This window comes from Tripterygium wilfordii, chromosome 22 (genome assembly GCF_013401445.1).
Source record: "Tripterygium wilfordii isolate XIE 37 chromosome 22, ASM1340144v1, whole genome shotgun sequence".
Classification (NCBI taxonomy): domain Eukaryota; kingdom Viridiplantae; phylum Streptophyta; class Magnoliopsida; order Celastrales; family Celastraceae; genus Tripterygium; species Tripterygium wilfordii.
Window position 1 is genome coordinate 11,834,531 of NC_052253.1, and position 25,397 is coordinate 11,859,927.

General features: G+C 37.3%; 2 protein-coding genes across 5 annotated transcripts; both read left to right on the forward strand.

Moving 5' to 3' along the window:
- Positions 1-896: 896 nt before the first annotated feature.
- LOC119990444 (serine/threonine-protein kinase TOUSLED) lies at positions 897-6,353 on the forward strand (the record flags this gene model as incomplete). The annotated part of the gene is given in 13 exon segments (XM_038836358.1): positions 897-947; positions 1,226-1,333; positions 1,424-1,468; positions 1,789-1,901; positions 2,457-2,523; positions 3,090-3,156; positions 3,290-3,387; positions 3,504-3,683; positions 3,856-4,066; positions 4,249-4,513; positions 5,006-5,060; positions 5,163-5,324; positions 5,789-6,353. Coding segments are annotated over 13 exon segments (1,518 nt in total), but the record flags the coding sequence as incomplete, so codon positions are not given.
- A 736-nt stretch (positions 6,354-7,089) lies between these two features.
- LOC119991121 (structural maintenance of chromosomes protein 3) lies at positions 7,090-25,081 on the forward strand. Of its 4 annotated transcripts, none has more exons than XM_038837338.1 (29): positions 7,090-7,208; positions 8,051-8,091; positions 8,206-8,281; positions 8,856-8,894; positions 9,000-9,067; positions 9,169-9,240; positions 10,004-10,083; positions 10,198-10,276; positions 10,419-10,536; positions 10,609-10,784; positions 11,467-11,712; positions 11,836-11,957; positions 12,408-12,552; positions 14,289-14,461; positions 14,548-14,647; positions 15,811-15,947; positions 16,044-16,245; positions 16,698-16,785; positions 16,880-17,029; positions 17,451-17,602; positions 17,699-17,890; positions 17,978-18,161; positions 18,248-18,318; positions 18,394-18,545; positions 19,121-19,289; positions 19,381-19,527; positions 20,141-20,236; positions 20,733-20,907; positions 23,401-23,591. In XM_038837338.1, the coding sequence occupies exons 2-29, from the start codon at positions 8,077-8,079 to the stop codon at positions 23,589-23,591; spliced, it is 3,615 nt and encodes a 1,204-aa protein (XP_038693266.1). In that variant the 5' UTR covers positions 7,090-7,208; positions 8,051-8,076. The 4 variants fall into 4 exon arrangements, with proteins under 4 accessions (XP_038693266.1, XP_038693267.1, XP_038693270.1 ...); XM_038837339.1 differs by lacking the exon at positions 7,090-7,208 and adding an exon at positions 7,255-7,325; XM_038837342.1 differs by lacking the exon at positions 7,090-7,208 and adding an exon at positions 7,651-7,668.
- Positions 25,082-25,397: the final 316 nt, after the last annotated feature.

Here is a 25,397-nt window from a genome sequence, read left to right on the forward strand (position 1 = left end):
CATCTTGCTGCTGATATTCGATAATTTTTACGCACACCATTCTTCTCTTACTACCCCACCTCCCATGTGGACCACGGTGAACTAGGAGAATATCTGTGAAATGCCAACTTTTACATATCTCTTTATTGTTGATACCAATGCTTAAATCTCCTCCGCAATACCTTTTGTACTGCAATCACAAGGTAATGTGAGTGCAAGTGAGGGACAGATAAAGCAGAAAACAGTCGAATTAAATTAGATGCAAAAATTGCCTTTTATATAACTATGGGATCGCAGGTGAGAATTTCCATCAGTTGATTGGGGTACCAAGTTTAGTTGTGAAACTTAGTTTCAATGGTGGGAAAGATGCAAACATTAGCCAAGGTGGTCATGCAGAAGGTCTTTCTATTTGGCTCTTTTTATGGCCTAATGGATATTGGTGTGTAGACAATGTTGGTTACGAAATTCTTTTTGTAGGTTTTATTTAGGTATGTGGAAATGGTATTTACATTGAAGCATCTTACCTTAACGAGGTTGGTCCATTGACGATGGAAGGTTACTCTGGAATCTGGATCGACTGTAAACTCTGAGGTTTAGGGTTTGATTCCCCGTAGTTTAACTTGGATTCAATAATACTGGTGGTTTGTGGGTGATTGTTAGTATGGGGTTCATCTTGCAGGGATGGGTCTGATGTGGCATTCCCTGGGAGAGGTTCCACATTCTCAAAACATTGAAGCATGAGTCAATGTTGTTAATGTATCAACAAAATTCTTTTTTGAGATTTTATATGTCTTGAAAAAGGATTGATCGCTCTTGCAGTGTAAAAGAAAGTTACATTTGATTTGCTCTGCCTTTTCAAAACTTATTTTTGACAAGCCCATTTTAATAGCTTTCTCTTTATTTTAACTGTGTGGCAGGATGGTAGGCCCGCAGAGAAAATTCACTATAATGGTCACTCAACATTAGAGGTATGGCTCATGATTTATTTTTTTTCTATAAAATGAAATGATACGACTTTGCTAAGAAATTGAATGGTCCTGTGTAAAGGAATTGAAGTAGGAAAGAATCCACTTCTTATAAACTTATTTTGATGTCCCTGTTTAAAGGACTAACATGCTATATGTTTTCTGTGATCTTGGATCCCATAATGTGTCTATATTTGCCCAGAGTGCAAACATATTTATCCTAGCGTGCAAGTTTCCTGGGACTAGGCCTTTTATAATTCTTTACTTCGTCTTCTTACTAGGAGGAGGTCAAATTCTTACGTGCAAAAGTTGCAACATTAGAGGAGGAACTATGTAAATCACTGAAAGATGCCTCTAGCCATCAAAGTCTCTGTGGACAGTTAGAAAAGGTGTAGTTTTGTCATTTGTTTATGATTTTTTTAATTGCATATGACATACTAGGCATTGGTGATTCTTCTAATGTTTATTTTGTTGTACAGGAATTGAAAGGGCTCACTGATTATGAACAGCAAATGAATCCAAAGGTGTGCATTCTGAAGGACAGAGTCGTCAAATATTTGTTATTGTTTTATGTATGCACTTGATAATTGAGGTTCGAGACTTGGCCATAGTTTGACTTTTATCTACGTTATGAGTCCATGACCTTGACATGGAATTATTCGACATCACTCTTTGTTCGATTCAATAACATAGGCATTTTTATTTCATCAGTATCTTGCGCGCTTATGCGCATCTAGAAACAATTATTTGGGAAGACAGGATTCGGCCGGATGAATTTGTTGTTTGCTGCTTGTATTATTAGCTATTTTGTGACATCTAGTAGTTTTTGTCCTCCCTGATGCAGAGAACAAAAATGCTATCTGATCTCCTGATAGCTGTTTCAAGAGCTGAGAGACAAGAAGCTAGGATGAAAGTTCGCCAGGATTCTTTAAGACTTGGCAATGTGGGCGTAATCAGGTTGGTGATTTCTTTGTTTATTCATTACGTTTTCTGTTGTATAAACAAGTGTCCCTTTTTCTGACCTTCTTGAGTGAGATAGAAGAAGAGACATGAGAATATTTTGAAAAAGAAGAAAAGTATTAAACTTAGTATTAGAAGATTACAGAGTGGCAAGAAAATGGAGAAGTTTGATTGCAAGCATTTACGAGCCTTCTGTTTTCAAAGGCCACATTCATTTGAATGTAAAAATGAGAATCAGAAAATGAACTAGAGGTTGCCTTGTGTTAAACCCTAATCGGGTTTTCTTTGAAGACGGTGTGAGGATGATGAAAAAATCCATCACCAAATATAATTGGGTTATCTTGCCATGGGTCAAAAGTCAAAACGATAACTCTCCTAAGATTGCTTTCTCTGTTTAATTTTGAGTTGTGAGTCCTTGCAGCCCTGACATTGTATCCAAATAATGGCCTTCACTTCCCTACATTTTTTATTTAATATTTAAATGCAATCTCTTTCTCTTGTTTTGATCGCTCTTCTTATTTCTTGTTTTGAATGTTCTCTTCTGCATTCCAGAGCTGGAACTGTCATATCTGAGGCTTGGGAGGATGGACAGGCATTGAAAGACTTGAATGCTCATCTAGTATGTTGTTGTTAGGTTCTTCTTTATCTTTTCTCAATCCACTTAATTCTTGGGATGATGGACAAGCACTGAAAGATTTAAATGCTTATCTTGTATGCTACTGTTATGTTCTTTCGTTACATTTTGTTTAAGCTGGTTAATTTTTATCATATGCATCTCAATATTTCTTCTCTCTGATTTACTTTGTGAAATGTCCACCCTTTGATACCGTCAAACAATGTTTCAACTTTAGCCATGGGGTAATTAACTTAATGATGTAATTCTTGTTAGTAAATTTCTAGACACACTTGCATACAATATTTTTCCCCTTGTTTCTATTATTAATTCCATTCGAAGCTATGATTACTAGACAAGTACATAATCTTTATCATAAAGATTTTTGCTCCTCTTATTAATTGTAGACTATGCTTCTGTGCAAGTAGTTTATTCCATTTTATTTAGGATTCTCTCCATATCATTTCTTTTTCTTCAGTTCATAACTTTGTAGAAAATGAACCCGATTTTAAATTTTGAGATGGGACCTTTTTTTAATGATAACTACTTTTACTTATTTGTTATCTTGTCAGAGACAATTGTTAGAAACGAAGGAGGAGGTTGAGCGGCAGCGAAAATTGTTCAAGAAACGACAGTCTGGTAAAGTTTAATGTCTACTATAAAGATTAGACCATTTTTAGTATGCTGTACGTCCCTTATAAAGATTTAGAATATGATTTTGCTTTTTATTTTTAGTATGCTGTGTACTAATAGGGATTTCCCTTGCTTGAAGATAAGGGTGATGGAAATGATGCAGAATCAGGAACACAAGAAGAGGATTTGGTTATCCAAGATGAAATTTATAAATCTCGTCTTGCAAGCATCAAACGTGTAAGTCACATATTATGTTTGTACTATGCAATTTTATTATTCTAATTACTAATTCCTTTCGAAAATTACAATTATTTCTCAATGACCTCTTTTGTTATGCTATAAATTTTCTTCAGGAAGAGGAGGTCATTTTTCGTGAGAGGGATCGTTATGAACTGGAAAAGGGAAGGCTTATCCGTGAAATGAAACGAATTAGAGATGAGGATGGTTCTCGTTTTAACAATTTTCAGATTCTGAGCAACCGATATGCCCTTCTAAACCTTCTTGGGAAGGGGGGATTCAGTGAGGTTTACAAGGTCAGATTTTTAGCAAGTAGAATATCCTCCCATGACTGAAATATTTGCCACTGCGTTTTTTACCATCTTTCATATTTGCTATAAAGAAAAAGTCTGGATCATTTTTTGCCAGTATTGGCAATTGTAAATTTATGACTTCTTGCGGTGATTTGAAGTAAGAACTTTCCAGCAGGCTTATGACTTGTTAGAGCATAGATATGTTGCTTGTAAGCTTCATGGACTGAATGCTCAATGGAGTGAGGAGAAGAAGCGGAGTTACATTCGACATGCAATTCGCGAATACGAGATTCACAAAACCTTGGTTCATCATCACATTGTTCGGCTTTGGGACACTTTTGAGATTGACCAAAACACATTCTGCACTGTCTTAGAGTACTGTAGCGGTATGTAATCATATTCATACTTTGATTTCATTAGTAGATATATTTAATTTGTTCAAACTTTCTTCTGACAAACAGAATGAATATAGAGAACCAGTTTCATACGCTTTAGAATATTCCTGTTTTTTTTTTTAAACTTTTGTATCCCCTTCCCCCTTCCCGTCCGGATGTTTTTCTGCTTTCAGGAAAAGATCTTGATGCTGTTCTTAAAGCAACACCTATGTTACCTGAGAGGGAGGCAAGGATTATCATTGTCCAGATATTTCAAGGCCTTGTGTACTTAAACAAAAGAGCACAAAGGATTATACACTATGACCTGAAGCCTGGGAATGTTCTATTTGATGAATTTGGTGTGGCGAAATTGACTGATTTTGGACTTAGCAAAATAGTGGAGGATGATGTTGGATCTCAGGGGATGGAACTAACTTCTCAGGGAGCTGGTACATATTGGTGAGTGATGCAGTTCATTGCTAGGCTTCACTTGGTTTGAGATATATCAGTTCTTTTGTTTGAAGACATTGAGAATAGTATTTGTTGATTCTTTTACTTCATTAACAATCTTCATATTATCTTGGTTTAGAAATACTCTTAGGTGATGTTTCAGCTTACTTGTGAAGTACATGCCTGGACAAATATTAGTTTGAAAATCTTGGAAAAGTATTTAAACATATGGATACAAAAGTTGGTAAAAATAAAAAAACAAAAAGATAAATCTGAAGTTGTCACAGCTTGGACGTTGTTCCATCTCCCCCTACATTTTCATTTTGTGGGAAAAAATAATGTTACCGTCTATGTATAATCGGAGCATTATTTGTTTTCCTCCTCTCTGCAAGCATGAGTTCCCCCCCCCCCCTCTCTTCTATGACTGCCTCTCTCTTTCTTCTGCTTCATAAGAAATCTCCACTTTTTCACAGCATGTTAACAGTCCTGTCATAATGTTAGGTATTTACCACCAGAATGCTTTGAGCTCAGCAAGACCCCATTGATATCGTCAAAGGTCAGTCCCTACTACTAGGGGAAGTCCTTGTTTCAAAGTCCTTATGACATTGAGAAAGTTAATTTGGTTTCAGCTGTTCTGACATGCCTTTCTCGGTAATAGGTTGATGTTTGGTCAGCTGGAGTGCTGTTTTATCAAATGCTCTTTGGCAAACGTCCTTTTGGGCACGACCAGAGTCAAGAACGGATCCTACGCGAGGATACCATTAAGAAGGCCCGCAAGGTTGAATTTCCTTCGAGGCCTGCTGTTTCAAATGAGGCAAAGGTGAGTCCTACTCGTATTCTGTAGTTGCTATAGCATGTTTCATCTTTCTCGTACTATATCTGTACTCACCTGCTGTTTCTCAGGGCATAGTGGAAACTATTAACCATATTTGCTCTAAAGCATTTGAATGAAGACATTATTAGGTTTTTGCTGCTTCCTGCATTAGTAGTATATATTTGTCTGATGTGTAGCACTGCATTCTCGCTCTTGCTGCCTGCATTGTTATAGTTTTAGTTTCCTGTCTTACTCAAACAAGACCAAAAGAAATTTTTTTTGCTCAAGTACTTTCTCATTATATACATAGGTACGTAACACACACACACACACACACACACACACACACACATATATAGAGTTTGCAGTCTGCTTTCTTTCTTTTTTTTTCTTTTTGTGCTTAAGAGTAAGATATTGCAAAATTAAGGGACTAATATCCATGGGTGAATTTGTGCAACAATGCTTTGTAGGACCTCATTCGTAAATGTCTAACATATCTTCAGTCTGAGAGGCCAGAGGTTTTGACAATTGCCCAAGAGCCATATCTCACATATTCAAAGAAGTAAGTGTTGTACACAGATACAGTACCCGGCGCCCGGTGCAGGGAATAAAAACTTCTGTCAAAATTTGGCGGTCTCATCCAATGCCTTCATTGAATTTTGTGTAGGCTGTAAATGTCATATAACGTATTCCCTGCTGTAGTTGAGTTTTTTGCTCTTCTTGAACTTTTGTTGGGTTGTCTTTTTTTTTTTTTTGGCATGCCAACCATTTATAATGGAAAAACGGAAAGAAGAAGAAGAAAAGACAGCCAAGGCAAGGAATTAGATTTAAGTTGTTGAAATGAAACTCGATGCTCAGCCGAGTGTGTGCTAATGTCACTCTGCGTTATCTCTCGCGCTGGGCCTAGACCTAGGTCTCAATTGGTCTATGGGGTTACGGGATTTTTCATGTGATTCAAGATTTATCAGTCAGTTGTCTGATAGGCTGTTGAGTGAATTTCACTTTACTAAAAAAAGAATGAAGCTCAATCCTTTATGAGGATATTCAGTCTTTGAATTTGTGGGCTTTTTTTCTTTCTATAATAATGATATAGGGATCTAGCAAATGGTATTCTAGTTAACGAATTTGTGTTTTTTTCATGTCCTTGTTTGATCCTTTGTTTTATTTTTTAAAGATATGTTTTATTCTCATTCCGGGCTCGTAGATATTTCAGGTATCTAAGAAATGTTTTGAATGTTGAAATGTATCAAACTTGAATTCCTGACGAATTTTTATTTTTTCTTCAACTGTTTGAACTTTGAACTACAGTGCTGGTTTTGAATGCTCAAATCAAGTTTCTCCTATAAATAAAACTCTCTGTTTCTTGGTGTCCACATGTCTGCGGTCTGCCTCTCCTTTAATAATCATAAAAATTATATTAGATGGCCTAAACATTTAAATTTTCTTTTTCTAATGCCGCCTATAAAAAATTTAGGAAATATTAAAAAAAAAATTTTAAGGAGGAAATAATTTTTCGTTTTCTGTTTTCAACCATTAACAGGCCTCTTTATGGTAGACAATCAAAGAGTTAAAAGAATTGTAGTGGGCCAATGGAAAGCCTCTAAAAGAACAGGTCAGCTAATAAAGTTTCTCATGAAGTAACAAAATGGGCCGTAGAGTCCAATGGACCGCGGTAGCCAATCCACACTTTGCGGCCCATTTATTTCCTACCTTTGGCAAAATCCAAATATCCGGTTTTACATGGGAGCAAACACACACGATAACGCCTCACCGCGCATTGTAGACGGTACTCTCTCTTTAGTTACCGCCTATACTTTCGGACTTCCCTCTCCCAGTAGGAATCCTAATACGAATTCGTCGACTCTCGGAGCAACAAAACGGCTTAAATTAGTAAGCATTCGCTCGAATTTCGCTTCGCTTCGCTTCGCTTCTGTGGTCGATGCTTCAGGTTGTATTGTAATTTGCAGACATAAAACTCTCGCTTCGCTTCTGTGGTCGATACTTCAGGTTGTACTGTAATTTGCAGACATAAAACTCACGGAAACGCTAGACTCAATATTTATGTAGGTTTTCTGTGGTTCTATGGGGTGGAATTGTCAAGGTTTAACCGGTACAAGAACGTCGCTTAGAGCATGAATCTTGTTTTAGGGTTTAGGATGAGATCAATTCACTATTTCTTGCTCGAAATTTGAAGTCTCTGCTTGTGCTGATGTTTCGAATTAGTAGTGTTTACTTATAAATATCTGTTCTCCAGACTCCGGTTACTTACATAATAGGTTTTGGTTCCTTGCAATTATTTGAATTCGTCGCCTCTCAGAGCTAGCAAACACTAACGTAACGGCTTAAATTTGTAAGTCTTCTATCGAATTTCTCTTCGATTCTGTGGTCAAAGCTCCGGGTTCTACTATAATTGCAGACATTACACGCCTGTAAGCCCCATTCTCAAAAATTTGGGTGGGTTCCCCTTGTTTCTGTGCGTTTAAGTGTTCACGATAGGTCTGCGCTTTAAGCGTGAATATGCTTCTTAGGGTTTGTGAAAATGCTTCTTAGGGGTTGGGATTTTTAGATCAATTCACTACTGAGAGTTTCGCTTAACAGTGTTTTCATGCTTCTATTTGTTCATTTCTTCTTCCATTTTCTGTCCACTGGAGTGTGTTTAAGGAGTATAGGATTTGGTTAATTTTACATTCTTGTTCTTGATTCTGATTGGGTTAATTTTTTGATCCTAACAGATGCTAGAAAATCTGGAATATTAAGGATGTATATAAAACAGGTGATTATCAGTCTTAGATGGAGATTGGAGTGGTTCTCTAACTTCCGACTTGCTTATTGTTCCCGCTTCTTATGGCATTTCTCTCTTATTTTGACTTGTGGGGTTTCAATGCAGGTTATAATTGAAGGGTTTAAGAGCTACCGGGAACAGGTTGCCACTGAGCCCTTCAGTCCAAAAATCAATTGTGTCGGTAATCATGTTCTTCCTTATGATTCCCTTTGATTTATACAAAGCGGTGAATTGGTAGACTATCTTTTGCTGTGTATCTGTAAAATCTTGCTATTTTGTGTTAGAAGCATTTACTAGGATTTTATTGTAAACAATGTTTATGATTGTGCATGTGTGGCTTGTTGGGATCTGTAACTAATAATATTCTTCATAGACCCAGCCATGGACAGTGAACAGTGTCAGAAATGAGATTCACAACACTATCGAAGGAGATATCATGTGTAGCTCCTTCAGGATTTTAATGTCCCTATGGCCCTATTATTTTTTTTCCTATTTGGTATTTGAAGTATGGCTAACCGTAAATACTTGGTTCCATATCTATGATCCCACCATGCATTCTCTTGAACTGAATTCAGCAGTTTTTTTTTTTTTTTTTTTTAAATATATATCTGGGCATGCTTTGCAAATTATTGACAAACTTATGATTATTTCCTTATAAAATTCTCTTTCTTCGAATCTTTTTCATAAATATTTTTAAATGGTGTTTTATGGGCTCTCTAATAATAGTTACTCACTTGAAATGGTTGCCTTGGCAGTTGGCGCTAATGGATCTGGGAAAACAAACTTTTTCCATGGTAAGCTAAGTTACTTGATTGTCTTTCTTTCTTTACCCTCTTCTCAATTCCAAAGTAATTAATCCTGAATGTCTAGTTGGGTTTTAAAATGTGCTCTGCTTGTAGCCATTCGTTTTGTACTCAGTGATCTCTTTCAAAACCTGCGGAGTGAAGATAGGCATGCACTACTTCATGTACGTTTAACTACATTTTGTTTCCATAGTCCATCTTTAAGTGATTTTTCTTGCATGACTTCTTTAGTTTGAGTTTCTTTTGGTTTTATTTGCTTCAACAGGAAGGTGCAGGGCATCAAGTATTATCTGCTTTTGTGGAAATTGTGTTTGATAACTCTGATAATCGTATCCCGGTAATACATTGCACTCTTCTCTGGGGATGTTGGGTGGTGGTGGTGAATATTTAAATGTCAGATTTGATGTTTATTTATTTATTTTTATTTCATAGCTCGCAGAAGAACCGAGCTATCTCTCCCATCTATCTTTAATCTTTCTCTTTGTATTTCCTTACTTAGCTACTTTATCCTGAAATCTATTGGTTGTTGAAAAGTTCATCATCTCTCTGTAATTTCGGCCTAAAGATTATTAGGCACTATTTGTTAAATTTTTTGCTCTAACCATAGGTAAGAATGACCTTTTTGATAATGAGATACCGCCATTATAATGAAAGCTTTGGATTAGCATTGATATTTTGCCTTAGGGATGATAAGAGGAACATGTATGCAACTTGAGCCTCTTGATAGGCGCCGCTTTTGTGCCTTTGGCCAGGTATCTGAGCCTATTGCCATTTTGTAATACCCAGCGTAATTATGAGTTTTGGTTGTGATTTTCCTATTTCAACTCAAGGGAAATGCATCTGGATTGGAAACTGTTGGTAGGTGCTTGGAGGTACTGTTAAAAAGTGTGTTCAATGCTAAACATATAGTCAGAAGTTCTTGATGATGTTATGTTTGCTTAGTTGTATCTTAAGCAAACCTCTCCAGCTCCGTTCTACATTCCTTTTCTGTCCCTTGTAAATTTAACACTTCAGAGGTATGTCATGCATGCTTTTTGGCGAGGCAGGATGCTTGTTGTTTGTTTTCATCCTAAGCAGGCTTCTGATTCGTCTCTGGCCAGGTTGATAAAGAGGAAGTGCGACTGCGTCGGACGATAGGTTTGAAAAAGGATGAGTACTTTTTGGATGGAAAACACATCACGTGGGTATCTAGTCCTTTTCGAGCTGTTAAGTCAATGTTCCTCATTTCTTTGCCTTAGTTTATTGAGGTCATTCCTGTAGCTGTTGTTAGTTATATGAAATAAGTTAATTGCAGGAAAAATGAAGTTATGAATTTGCTGGAAAGTGCTGGGTTCTCTCGCTCCAACCCTTATTATGTGGTGCAGCAGGGAAAAGTATGGGATTGGCTGAACCGTATTAAGCAATCCTTTTGAAAATCATATGCTAGCCTTTTCCTACCATCTTTTGTTCATTTATGTTAATAGCAATTTTCATATCAATTTAATATTTACCTTTTTTTTTTCATACTGCTTTTAGATAGCGTCATTGACGTTGATGAAAGATTCTGAACGTCTGGATTTACTGAAGGAAATTGGTGGAACTCGAGTTTATGAGGAGAGACGCCGTGAAAGTTTGAAAATCATGCAAGAGACAGGTAATCACTGTTGAGCTGATTGTTTGTGTTTTTTGTTTGTACTTTTTGACATGCAATTATTTCCCAAGTCAGGCAATAAAAGGAAGCAGATCATTCAAGTTGTTCAATACTTGGATGAGAGGTTAAAAGAACTGGATGAGGAGAAAGAGGAGCTGAGAAAATATCAGCAGCTTGACAAACAGCGGAAATCTCTAGAATACACAATTTATGACAAGGAACTTCATGATGCTCGGCAGAAATTGGCAGAGGTCAGCTTATGTTAGTTAGAGGCGTGACACTTAAAGGTGTCCTTATTTATGATGTCTTCTATCATTCATTTTAAGAAAAATTATGAGTTTATGCCAAATGGTGCTTTGTCATGTCTTGTTCAAGTGTTAAAACGTGTATTTAAGGGTCTTGGGGGAGATAAGTGTTTATTCGGGCTCAATGTAATTGAAAAAGTATAGATCATCAAAGTAAAAAAATATATGAAGATATTCGGGTTAGGAAGTAAACGACCCTTAAAACTGCCTAATTTCAAGGCCCTTGAATTATCATTATTATTTTTTTGACATTTTTTATTTTGGATTTTCCCATTATGAAGTATTGGGATGGCAGCAATTGTAAGAAATAAGAATATTAAATGACCTCCCGAGTGGCAAGTATTTTTTGAATGGTAAGGTTGCTCCGTTGTGATACTTGGGTTATGAGTTCTAACCGTGGAAACATCCTTTGCTGGGGTGAAGTTGTGCACATCTGTCCCCAGCCTGGACTGTTACGTAAGCCTAATGAATTAGGTCCCAACTTTTTGTTTAGTTCTAAAATGATTTGGGTCCCAACTCTTGATATTTGAGTAATCATTCATGCTATATATCTATATATTTGTATCTCTGTTGGATTACAGTGTGTGTGTGTTTTGGCCTGAAAAAATATATTTCTCTATTGGATTAGGTTGAAGTGGCTCGAAACAAGATCACTGAAACTTCTGCTGAAATGTATAACCATAAGTTTGATGCTCATGAGAAGTCCAAGGACTTGGACAAGGAGTTGAAAGATTTAACAAAGGAAGTTCAGGGATTGAGTAAAGAGAAAGAAGTGGCGGAAAAGCGACATGCTGAAGCAATAAAGAAGCAAACGAAACTTGAGCTTGATGTGAAGGACCTGCAGGAGAGGATTGCTGGAAATATGCAGGCCAAAGTATTTTTCTGCTGAGTCTAATATTTCTGTTTCTGTCTTGTTGTTTTCTCTCTGTCGCTGTCTCTGTGTTTGCTTTTAGGAATAAAATGTTTTGTTTGTTAATCCAGTATTTATTGATTTCAGGAGGATGCAATGAAACAGCTTGATATTCTGCAGAAAGAAATACAATATTCACAGGAGGAGCTTGAGAAAATTAATCCTTTTTATGAGAGCCAAGTTGAAACGGAAAAGGAGATTACAAAAGGGTATGTCTATGGATTTACGATTGCTTACTTGTTTTCATATAGTTTCAGCCCATTGTCTCTTGCAAGTGAAAGGTATTGAGCTGTGAACTCTTGAGAGCTGTCGCTTCTGGGAAAATGCCCAAAGTTTGAGAAGGCTGTTTTCTGATGACTCCACCCCTGGTCTTCTCTTTGATGAAGCCAATACTGGGTCCTGCCTTTTGTAACGTTTATATTTTCCCTCTTTTGCGGACCTTTTCTTCTCAACTCTAAAATGCAGACCCTGATAAGACCTTATGCAATTAGATATATTTTTTTGGAATGGATATGCTTTTGTTTAGTTTACTCTAGGATGCACCATGATAAAACTCCCCAACTCTCCTTACTTTTCCAATGGACAAGAAGGAAAAAGGAAAATCTGTGGAAGGCTCCCTTCTTCATGCATCACTCATGAATGGTTTTGCTGATGTGTAGAATAATGGAGCGTGAAAAGCAGCTTAGCATTCTTTATCAGAAACAAGGTCGTGCCACCCAATTTTCCAACAAAGCTGCCCGTGACAAATGGCTTCAAAGGGAAATTGATGATCTTGAACGCGTTCTTTCTTCAAATTTGATGCAGGTAAGTTTCTCATTAACTGACTCATTATTCATGAAAATGGCGTTGTAGGTTGAGTACGATGAGAAGGACCATTAAAAGTTTATTTAGCACTTGTTCTTATCATTGATGATACTGGCTATTGAAAAGATAAGAGAGTACAAGGATTTACACCTCTGCTTGGGTGAGAATGCAGTGCCATTTTTCTCTTGCTTATGGGCAATAGATCAAGAGATGATTGATAATCATCCAGTCATTTGCACATGATACCAGATTACATATGTAATGTTTTTTCTTTTCAGCTTTTCTCCAGTTAGCATCTTCACCTTTGTTAGCATTGTACATTCTGTTATGGTGGCGCGTTTGGCACATTCGAAATGCAACCTTAGCAGACACCTCATGCTCACAAATACCATGCCAATCAAAGTCCATTCTTCCTACTCTCTCAAGTATTGCAGAAAGTGAATTATAGTAGGTCTTCACCGTGGAATTGTCTTGTCTACTTCCTTGACAATCTTTCTATGCAGAACATGCCAGGGCAGCCTGTCTTTGGGAATCCTCAGTGTGTATCTTTGACATATTTTTTTAGATGGAATCATAAAATTTGTCGAACTCTTCCAACTCTCCATTCACCTTGAGTTGTTGAAGCTTTCTTCCCCCACAGCATTTCTATTTCTTGCAAGCTCATCTAAAGTGTCTAGAAGCCATCATCTTTCCATTGCCTACAACAAAACAGATGTATGAATTCTCCTCTCTGTTTCTGAATTTCTTTCCAACCCCTACTTCGTAGGTTCTTGTTTTTCTTGAGGCCATCTATTTCTTGTTATTCTCTTGCAATAGTATCTCTGCTCTACCTGGTTTTATCCTCCTTTGCCTGTCCAATAGTCATTTGCCTAGAACTGCTCTATTAAAGAGAGAAATTGATTTAGTTCTTTAGGCCCAATATCTTTCGAAAACTTTAATGTGTTCCCATTTCACCAGAAGATTATTTTTTTTCCTTGTTGGAGCTTCCGAAAGGAATCATCTTTGAATGTTTTCCAACCGCTTTGTGAGGCACTTCGTCATTTGGAATATGAACATTGTTTTCCAAACCGCTTGGCAACACACTCTGTCATATGGAGTAGGAACATGCAATAATTAATAAACCTGCAAACTTGAGAATGTGCTTTTGAGAAGTGTCAGTCTCCCTCCTTTCGGTACCTAGTTGTTTTGCATAACATTGATCAAATGATATTTTGAGATGTGTTGAGAACTTGAGTTGTGTTTCTGGCCATGAGTTCAATGTTGATTGTTGAAGGATGAGGTGTGTTTAGGGGTGAATCTCTGGTTCATGTTGCTTTCTTTTTAAGCAATTGGTTGGCCACAGGTGTAGGAGTTTGGGATGTTCTTTTTCCCCCTTTCTCTTTTTGTGGGGGGTTCTACACGTAGGGAAACTGCAATTTGGATCCAATTCTTCTGAGGGCTAAGATGCCTTTTTTTTGTTGCCACCTTGCTTTTAACTCTGTATTGTTTTATACTCATTATTAAGTGAATTACCATGGCTACAAAGGATTGGGGAAGCTCTGTGGGCGGTTTTATGTTGTTTTGCAGGTTCTGCTACTCGCTGGCTCTTTGCTTCCAATTTTGACTTACTTTTGCACCTTATGCTGTTTTTAAGGCATAAGTTATTTTTTAACCTCAATAGTATTCCATTTTTGACTTGCAATTGATCTGACTGCAAAAATTCAAAGTATCCCATTGTCTACTTTACTATGTCCCAGGAGCAAAAAATCCAGGATGAAATCCGTCAGCTTGATTCCGATCTGAAGGAACAAGATGTTTTCATTGAGAGTCGCCGAGCTGAAATTGCAACCTTAGAATCCCTCATTTCCCAATCACGTGAAGGATTCACCAATCAAAGAGCACAAAGAGACCGGTTGCAGGATGAGCGGAAGTATGATATTTCACTTATATTTATGCCATGTTTCTTGAGAGTAATCTGGAAAAATTTTAAACGAAAAGAAATTTATCATTTAATAGGTCATTGTGGGGGAAAGAAAGCACACTTTCTGGGGAAATTGACAAATTGAAAGAAGAATTTGAGAAGGCTGAGAAGAACCTTGAACATGCAACACCTGGTGTGAGTAATAGCTTGCTTGACTTCTTTAGCTTCTGATTTTCTGAACTTTCAAAATGCTTCTGAGCCGCTGAACAGAAACAAATTCTATTTAGAGTTTGTATTGCACTATATGATTTTTTTTGTTGTATCTTTCTGTTTGGCGGTAGCTGAGACTTTTCTTTATGGAATTCTGTTCTGATTTTCTCTTTGAAATTTGCGTTGTGCCAGATTTTAGCTGAGTGGTTATTTAACTCAGACCTAGAATACTTGGAAAGACGACTTCTATCAAACATTATTGTAATGACTACTCAGTTAGGGGTGTTTGATGCTATGGTCTTACGATGGGACTAGTGTTGTATGTTAAAGGTTCTTTGGATAATGTGTGTTTCTCAGGGATGCATCAACCCTAGAGATATGGGAAATTTTCTTGGGATGTGCATGGGTTGGTGACTTCACCTTATAAATATAAGATGTTGGGAGAGGGAAAGTTGGTTTAGTCATGTGCATCTTCCCACCTTCATTATTGTACTTCTCATGATTGGTTATGCACAATGGCATAATTAGTTGCATTCAACAGTGTAATGAAAAAAATGGATTATTTCATTATTTGCCTCTGGCGTATTCGAATTAAAATATGCATGTTCGGTGGGAGTCAATACCTATGGATTGTTAGATCTACTTATTGGAGATATCCTTAATGAGAGCAGAATCTGAGAGTGCATGTAAATTTGTCTGAAATTTCATAACAAAATGAAATAAAACACATTTATTCTCCGGCTTGAGGGGAAGTCATTAATTGGACTGTTTATTTTATGCTTCATAGATTTGGGGCGAATGGAGTGATTTTTCTTTGTTTTTATTCTAATGAAGGCTTGGGCTGAGTGGTGCCCATCTCCTATTATATTCTCTTCTATCCATTGGCCGCCTTATGTAAAGATGAAATTTATATTTTTCTTTCATTTATGGTGTACCTTCCCCCAACCCTGCCCACCCATTGTGGGAGCTGGAGCCTTGTGCATGAGAGTTATTTTTAATTATGGTGTGCTTTTTTTTCTTCTCATGATTGATGAACAGAGGTTCCCCTATCAGATATTTGATTTAATGGGGATGCTACGTAGCTGTTCACCTTATTCCCTTATGATTTTTCATTTCTTTTTCACTCTTTTGCTGCTTCATATTCTCAGGATGTGAGGAGAGGGCTGAATTCTATTCGTCGGATTTGCAGAGAGTATAAAATCAGTGGAGTTTGTGGTACAATTATTGAGTTGCTTAAATGCGATGAGAAATTTTTCACTGCTGTTGAAGTTACTGCTGGAAACAGGTTTCGATTTTGAACTCTACTCTTATTGTTTTGCTTGTCTTATTAGCATTCTAAGCTTGTAATAGTGTTGGTTGACTTCATTGGTTTGCTGAACAGCTTATTTCATGTGGTGGTTAAAGACGATGAAATATCAACACAGATAATTAGACACCTAAATTCCTTGAAAGGAGGACGGGTTACATTTATACCACTCAACAGGGTGAAGGCTCCATCCATGACTTATCCACAGAGTTCTGATGTGGTACCCCTGCTACATAAATTGGATGTTTCGACTGAATTTAAGGACGCATTTGGCCAGGTTAGTCTTGGGGTTTGTGTTGCATTCACTTCGGAGTGGGTCAAGTTTGGCATGCAGTATGATTGGAAATGGAAAAGGGAATGAGAATAAGAGTGATGAACTTTTGGTATATTAGAATGATTGGAGGCATGTAATGGATATTGAATGACCAAATTGCCTATTGCTTTGGAAAATGATTGCACAAGTAATGAGTGTCATTTAGAATTATTGTAAAACGTTGCAGAATAATTGTACATCTCATTTGGCTATATTTGAGAGCCTTCTAATTGTTCACATTATCTATATTGATTGAATGGTAAAGAAATATGACATAGGGCATTAGAAATATGTGGATATTTTTGTGTGTTTTGTTACATTGATGAACTAGAGCTGTTCGCAGTGTTGTCTCTTTTAGTAAGATGTTCAAATGTAATATATCGCTTTGTGGTGAGACGCATCATTCCTTTTCATAGGTATTCGCTAGAACTGTGATTTGCCGGGATTTGGATGTGGCCACTAGAGTTGCGCGAACTGATGGCTTGGATTGCATAACTTTGGAAGGTTGGTATAGAGGGGTTTCTTTATATTTATGGTTGCGGCAGGACTTTGTTCGGTTTCTGTGATTCCTTAAGATGTTACCCTCACCCCTTTGTAGGTGATCAAGTAAGCAAGAAAGGCGGTATGACGGGAGGTTTTTACGATTATAGGCGCTCTAAATTGAAATTTATGAACATCATCAGGCAGAGGAAAGAAGATATTGAAATGAAGGAAAAAGAACTGGATAAAGTTAGATCCATGCTTCAAGATATCCTTTTGATGTTCTGTCTTCTTTTTTCCTCCCCATACGCGAAGGCTGAAAGAGGCATGATTTCCAACAATACCTGTGTCCTTTATGATATACTAGGGGGGGAAAGAAATACTCTGCTGAACTTGAGAAAGGTCAACGTGCATTAAATACTAAGTTCAGTCTTTCTCCTCCCCCACCTCATTCTCTCTTAAGATATGACAAGGGTTTTTTTTTCTCCCTTTTCTTTTTTATCCTTTACAGAATTAGCTGTTGTTCCTGAGCTTTTTGTATGGCTGCCTTTTCCTTGTAATGTTACATCTGTATTTGCTTCAAAAGCATTTGGAACTGTGTTGTAGTGTTGATGAGAAAACCTTCTATACAATCCTTTGTATTTGCTTCAAACCTGCAAAGTTTCCTGGCTTTCCTTTACTGATCTTACGTATAGACCAAAAAATTACAGAACTTGTTGCCGAGCAGCAGAAAATTGATGCTAAGCGTGCTCACGACAAATCCGAGGTGGAACAGCTAAAGCAGGATATTGAGAATGCTAACAAGCAGAAACAATTTAAGATGAAAGCTCGTGAAAAGAAGGTATTGCGAGTTATCCGAAATACTTAAATGTACTTCTCTAGAACAGCATTTATTAGGAGATTGCAACTTTGTTACATCTCTCTCTACCTTGTTTAGGAAAAGTCTCTTGCAGAGGTCAGGGCTCAAATTGATCAGCTTAGGGCTAGTATGGCCATGAAATGGGCGGAAATGGGGACGGAGCTCATTGATCACTTGACGCCAAAGGAGAAAGATCTTTTATCAAGATTGAATCCCGAAATAACAGAACTGAAAGAGAAGCTTATTGCCTGCAGGACTGATCGAATTGAGGTTTGTAAAAGAAATCTATTGCTGTTCTTTTAGCATTGCAATTTGCATGAAAACTCAATTTATCATTTTGGTGAACTTTCAATTCAGACTGAAACGAGAAAAGCGGAGCTTGAGACTAACCTTACAACTAATCTGAAGAGGCGTAAACAAGAGTTGCAAGGCATTATATCATCTGTAGATTCTGACTTGTTGCATGGCGAAGTTGAACTAAAAAAGCAGGACCTGGACGATGCTAAATTGGTGGTTGAAGCTGCAACTAAGGAGCTCAATGGTGAAGTTTAACCGTGTTCGTAAAATATGCTGTTTGGATGTTATATTTTGAAAGCCTCCTCATTTTACTCTGATTGTGGTTCTCAGAAATCTCTGGCCGTATATCTGAACAAACAAAGCAACTCAAGAAGATCAAAGATGAAAAGGCTAAACTAAAGGTTGACGACTTGTTAAATTTGTTTGGCTTTGGCATTTTATCTTTGTTCTGCTAAGATGATCGCACGTGGATGCAGTATATGGAAGACGATTTTGAGCAAAGACTTGAGGATGAAGCCAAGAAATCAGAACAACTTTTGCGTGAAAGGAATGCACATCTTGCTAAACAAGAAGAGTACTCTATGAAAATTAAAGAACTTGGCCCGCTGTCATCAGATGCTTTTGAAACGTATTACATCTTAAATTTGGATTCTCCTCTCCTTTTTCTCACCCAATACTCTGAAAAGACTTAATTTCTTACTTGAATTTTGAACTAATTCTTAGCATCAATCATTTTGGGGTAAACTGGATGGGCATGGTTTGCAGACTATGGGTTTTCACCTGCTGACATCTAGTTTGAAGTTTGAAAAACAGGAGATGTAACACCAAGCCAAACGGCTTAATGGTGTATGAATTTTTTAGTTCATACCTTCAACAGATTTTTTGTATTGTTTGCATTGGCATATAGGTTGTTCATCCTCAGGTATTTGGCTTTCCGTTAAACAATACATTATGGCGTATTTGACTTTCCATTATAACAATACGTTATGGTTGTAATCAAACCTGGAATGATGTTTTGGTATATTTTGCCTGTCCTTTTACAATTTAATAGTTACTATCAGAATCCATGAATATTTGGTATGTTGTATTTGGTATTGTACCTTGCTTATGCTGTGGGTCAGTCATTAATGCTGCCTACCGGCTGCTGTGCAATTTTTTTTGAATTTAGATTTTTTAATTTTCTCGCTTAAATGGAAATGGTAGGTATAAGCGGAAGAGCATCAAAGAGCTGCATAAAATGCTCCATAGGTGCAATGAGCAGCTGCAGCAATTCAGCCATGTAAACAAGAAAGCGCTGGACCAATACGTAAATTTCACTGAGCAACGAGAAGAGCTTCAGAACCGACAAGCTGAACTGGATGCAGGTGACGAGGTACTTGATAGTGTAGTATATCAAACTGTTCTCTTATGCATTCTAATTGGAACCTTGTTCATTTTAATTTGCCTTATAATGTCTTTTGTAGAAAATTGGAGAACTGATAACAGTTTTAGATCAACGGAAGGATGAATCAATAGAACGCACTTTTAAAGGTGTTGCTCGACACTTTCGAGAAGTATTTTCAGAGCTTGTGCAAGGTGGCCATGGCCATCTGGTCATGATGAAGAAAAAGGTTTGCCATTAGGATCATTTATAATCTCTCTTTTCTATTGCCTTTTCATATGTTCTTTTTTGCCCCCTCTTATCACTGAGTTTTCTAGCTTCAACTCTGTGATATTGATGTTTAGCTTACTGCCTTATGAGTTATGAATTTGCTCCGTACAATCTCATGGTAAAATCTGTCCAATACAAGTGGTTTATAGGAACCTGGTTGCTTTGGTACCCAGGAGCTTCTTTTTCTTTTAATGTATTAAATATTTATTAAGGCACCAGGAGGGTGCTTTTAGTTAATTTTCTTGATAAGTTACGGACTACAGAGGAGCTATCTTTTTTATTTTTGATAATTTTACTGTTACATCATATCAAATTGAAATGTCCACACATATTATTGAGTATTTATATCAGCACAACAACACGTAGTTTTATGGGCCCTAAGCCCAAGCCACTAACAGCAGTAATTGGCTTCGTTAAGTGAGTTGGTTCATAGTTTTGTATGTTTTCTGACATGATATGCTCTTTAACCAGCCATTTTACTCTCATCTTTGCTATCTATCTTGAATTATCTTCTCTTTTGTTAATCTGTTCTGACTTGAAACAAGTTCTTTTGATTCGATGATATTCCGCAGGATGGTGATCATGATGGTGATGACAATGATGAAGATGCCCCTCGTGAAGCAGATTTGGAGGGAAGAGTTGAGAAATACATTGGAGTGAAAGTAAAGGTGTGTAGCACCCTCTCTATTGATTTTTTCCTTGTTTCCTCTGTTGTTTTTTTCCTTGTTTGTTCTGTTTTTCATTTCTTTCACTAGTATGCAAAAGTGTTGGGGGACTCCCATTAAGGAAATTGAAGTTTTTCTGCAGTATTGTAATATTGTAATTGTTTTAGAGGTTGAATGGTTGTTGGTATGATATATTTGAGAGTATGCGCTCCTCACGCGTCTTTGAATCCACTTGAAAACGTCTTGAAACTCAAACAAAATTTTAAACCTTTAAGCATCTTATCCCAATACCGCATCACACCATTAAAGAACTTTCATAATGAGGCACAGGTGGTGCCATCCCATGTCTGGATAGTGTCCACTGTCTTTGGAGGAACTGAAGCCTGGTCTATGATTCATTCTCCAACAGACTTTCCACATTTCACCAAGGCTTCTAGTGTCATCCATTTCAGTATCTGTACTTTTTAGCAAAGGAATAAATGGGATTTTGATGTGATAGGTTTCTTTTACTGGTCAAGGGGAGACGCAATCGATGAAGCAGTTGTCGGGGGGTCAAAAAACTGTTGTAGCTCTGACACTGATCTTCGCTATACAGCGATGTGATCCTGCTCCCTTTTATCTTTTTGATGAGATAGATGCAGCACTGGATCCTCAGTACAGAACTGCTGTTGGAAGTATCCTTTTGTATATGAAGTACACCATACACTTTACATGCATTTATTTTATGTCCACCATACATCATCTATACCTGCATTTTCTTTTGTATGCATATGTATATTTTAGTACATTTCTATTTGTTTTTCTATTCTATTTTTTAGGGATCATTTTGCTGTTCTCTTTTTCTGAAACTTAATCTGTTGGACTACACTGTAAACTCTGAGCCCATATAGTGTCATCCACAGATACGAAGGTATCACATGATTTAACCCTTTAGTCATTCCTACCTGAAGAATGTTATTTAGTGTAGAAAACTTATTATTGAGGACTAGCAATAGGATCAGCTAGAAAGCTGAATCTTCTTTATGTGTTGAGTTTCAGAGGATTGATGTATATCTTTACTAGATTCATTTCTTTGACATGTGGCTTTTAGATTTTGGTATCCTTCTCCGCGGTATCATTGAATTTTACAGTTTTACTTTGAGACTATGGTGTTCTGGAATTTGCAATATATTGAGGACTAGCAATAGGATGAGCTAGAAAGCGGAATCTTCTTTATGTAGTTTCAGAGGGATGACGTATATCTTTGTTAGATTAATGGCTTTGACACGTCGCTTTTAGATTTTGGTATCCTTCTCCGCTGTATCATTGAATTTTACAGTTTTACTTCGAGACTATGGTGTCCTGGAATTTGCAATGATTTCTGGAGGTCCTCTCTCTAGCCTTCTTGTAATTCCCTTGTGCACCTTCTTGCTTCTCAGTGAATTTATTTTTCCCTTTAAACAAAGAGGAAGAAAGATATCTCTCGTTGTGTTGTCTTTCTTCAACTCGATAGAGTTTGCAGGAGGTTTGGTTCCGCCTATGAATATCCTTTGCATTGGTTGTATCAGTGAATAATTATCTATTCCTAGTGATATAGCTTTGGCCCAGAGCTGATACTGCTCCATCACAACCTTCCTTTTTTTAGCTTGGAGCACAGAAAAAAATCATTTCATAAGATATTGTATAGCTGTCCAAGTTTGCTGTTCTCATACCCTGCAGTGACTGGACTTTTTCGAATCGGATTGCACTTTATCATATGGAGATTATTTAACAACAATTATTAATCACTTGGAAGATGATAGTGTTGCCTCAATAGTCTGATTTTCCTCATAGTATCTCAACATGTCCATGGTCCCACTAACTGGTAGCCTGCTTGAGAGGGGTGGGCACAAGTGGGATTGCTTGGAATGTCGAAGCATTAAAGAATGCTAGGTGCTGTCAGCATTTGTTACTCTCTCATCTTTGTACCGCGTGTGGCACAGGAGGCATATCCACTATCCCACATCGGACAATGCTTGAGTGGAAGTACAGAATATAATAGGCCAAACTCTCAAATTAGTAACAACCGATTTTCCTTGGAGTGGTGGCACCAAATCCCATAAAAACTCCATAGTTAAACGTGCTTCTACGAGAGTAATATTGGGATGAGTGACCTCTTGGGAAGACAAAGCCGTGAGGGCTAGTTGGGCTCAAAGCCGACAAAGTGTAACTGGACTTGAGGGGACGGACTGTTAGAATACATGTGCACAATATTGACTCGAGTAAATCTTATGTGCTGAGAGATTCTTATAGAGCTCAAATTGAGCTGCTTGCTAAGGTACATCACTTTATCTACCTTGTCAATGTCTTTTCTTTGCTTTCTTTATTATCTAGTCTACCAAGCAATCTTGTCAAGTAAGAGTTGCTGATCTGTTTCCATGGCCTCCTTTTGAGGTGTTCTTAACTTCTTACGGCCTTCCAGGAAGGTTATAAGAAGTTAAGGTGATATCATCTCATGAGATATTTTGGGGGCTGAGTCCTATACTCGGTGGTCTTCCGGTGTGTCTCAGTTCGAGTGCTTGAAAGCAAGGTGTTTTTGGCTTTGGGATTATGACACTGTTCACTTGGATTGCTCCTTTACAAGTTTGTCATTTTAGATCTTGCCTTTGTGTGTTTTGTATTTTTCATTTCCCATCTTTCGAGCCAATCAGAGTTACTCCTTTTGGCAAGTGGCTTTTAAACCCCTTGCAGTGGGAACCTAGAATTAGGTCAAAGGGCCGTGCTTCTTGTGAGCTACATTCCCTGTGTGCTTGTGAGTAGGTTTGATATTTTATTTGGAGTTGTAACTGGAGAAATTTTTGAGCAGGTTGTATCTCTGTACTGTTTGTACCTCGACTCCAAGTTTGACCCAAAAAAAAAAAATTTGAGCTGCTTGCTAGGATTACTTGATAGGAAGAGATTGTCATCAAGGAACTTGAAATCATTTTAGCCAGGAAAAAAAAAATCTAGAAACCTTTTCAGATTTGCTAAGTGCTGTATAATACATTATGCAATGACACTAACAGCTGACATGTTAACTTGTTCCATCTCTTAATTCAGTTTTTATGTTGATGCATTCTCGATATGCTTCGCTTTCTTTGTATTTTTTTTAGCTATTGCCCTTGTTATCCAAAGTGCATGCGTACTGGAGATCCTTAATTCTATGGTAGATATAATTCGTAGACTGGCAGACATGACTAATACACAATTTATAACCACAACATTCCGACCAGAGCTCGTGAAAGTTGCTGACAAGATTTATGGGGTGACGCATAAAAACAGGGTGAGCCATGTCAACGTCGTCTCCAAGGAAGATGCCTTAGATTTTATTGAGCATGACCAGTCTCACAGTGCTGATTAAGGTTAGAACATTATTTTATCTCTTTTTTCCCTAATTAAGAGTAGTTCTTTTTTAATGAGTTTGATGAGGTCATGGCAAATTCTAGATTAGGGAGATTACTGCAACATAGGCTGTTTTGCCAGATTGAACTGAGGGAATTAGACTGGATTGGATTAAAATGATCAAGTTTTCAAGTGTAAGATGATGTATCAGAAAATAAAAATGGAAAAAAAGAAGTGGATGAATTGTTACTTGACGCTCTCTTAAAATTGAATGTTAGTACTTAGTATGTGCTTGGTTTGGTTATTGGATAAAATTGGACAGATTTAATTTTATTAAATTTAGTATCTATTTTTTAATTATATATAGGCGAGCATGTGGCCCAGTGGTAGAGTTGTAGGGGTGCAATGTAGAGGTCATAGGTTCAATTCCTGGACATAGCATCTCCACATATTATGTGGAGTAAAGTCTCCGTACATCCTTCTTGTCTTGACCCCGACCATTGCGGGAGCCTTGTGCTCAGGAGTTGTTTACATTTTTACCATTATTAAATTATATGTATTGTTTAGTGTCTATATATGCATGTTAGTATGTATGTGTAGGCAGTTTTATGTATTTATGTCTACATTTTCTGCATATGTAAAGTTAGAAATGCATTACACTTCGCATACAGACGTACACAAAAAAGTGTGCGCCTGTTTTTTTTAGTTATGCTCTTATTAGGTATAGTTATCCTCTTATTAAGTAATCCACAGGAGTAGTATTCCATCTCTAGGGGCAGGATTACATAGAACTTCTCATGGGGGAATGGGATGGTTTCCCTATTATACAACGCTTTCAATTGCCAGTTCCTAACTAAGGAATGAGATTAAATAGTTTAATCTCACTTTATCAGGCGTGCCAAACATTGCCTAGCCTACTGATGTAGTTTAGAAGGGCTTCCATTATTGTCTTCTAGGATTGCATCACCTATCATGAGGTATGATGTCTTTTTCTGCAGATTTCGAGATAGAAAGGGTACTATGTCTAGCTGTAAGGTTGAACACCCATTGGCATCATCAAATCTCTCATAATCAAGTCTAATATTTAGCTTCTTTATCTTAATTCTGATGCTTGCATCTGTGGTGTTGCAGTGAAGTGTGGAGTATAGATGAAGTGATTGCGTGAAGATCCTGTGATATTAATTCTGATGTTCGCTTGTAAGTACAATGTGGAACTGACTAGTCTGTGTTCTTAGGTAGATCCATGTATTTTGTACGATGAATGTTTGTACTGGAATCTAGAGTTTGTACATGGTTAACATGATACTGATTGGGTTATACCCTTATCTTAGGCCAATCCTTCTGAATGTTTGCTAATTTGAGCTCTTACGAGTTGGGATTGTTGATTGACTGGGATCCTATTGACTCTAAAGTCTGAACTAATCCTCTGTGGATTTTGCTGCTTGTGATTATCTTTGTTCTTGGGTGACTGGGATCCAATCGACAATAAACTAATCCTTTCTATGTGAATTTTGCTTCTTGTGATTATCTTTGTTCTTGGGTGACTGGGATCCTATCAACTCTAAACTAATCCTTCTATGTGGATTTTGCTTCTTGTGATTATCTTTGTTCTTGAGTGCAGAGTGCAGACACGTGATTTTAGGCTTGATTTTTTTTGTGTGCTGTTTCTTTGCATTGTCCATGTCTTATATCTGGTGCGTGCAAACTTCCTATATGATTAAGAGTCAGATTCTTTCCCGCGTTAAATGTTTGGTGTCCAGTTAATGCTGTTGCGCTGTATGCAAGAAATGTCATTGGCACAGGTTAGTGTTCCATTATAGCTGAT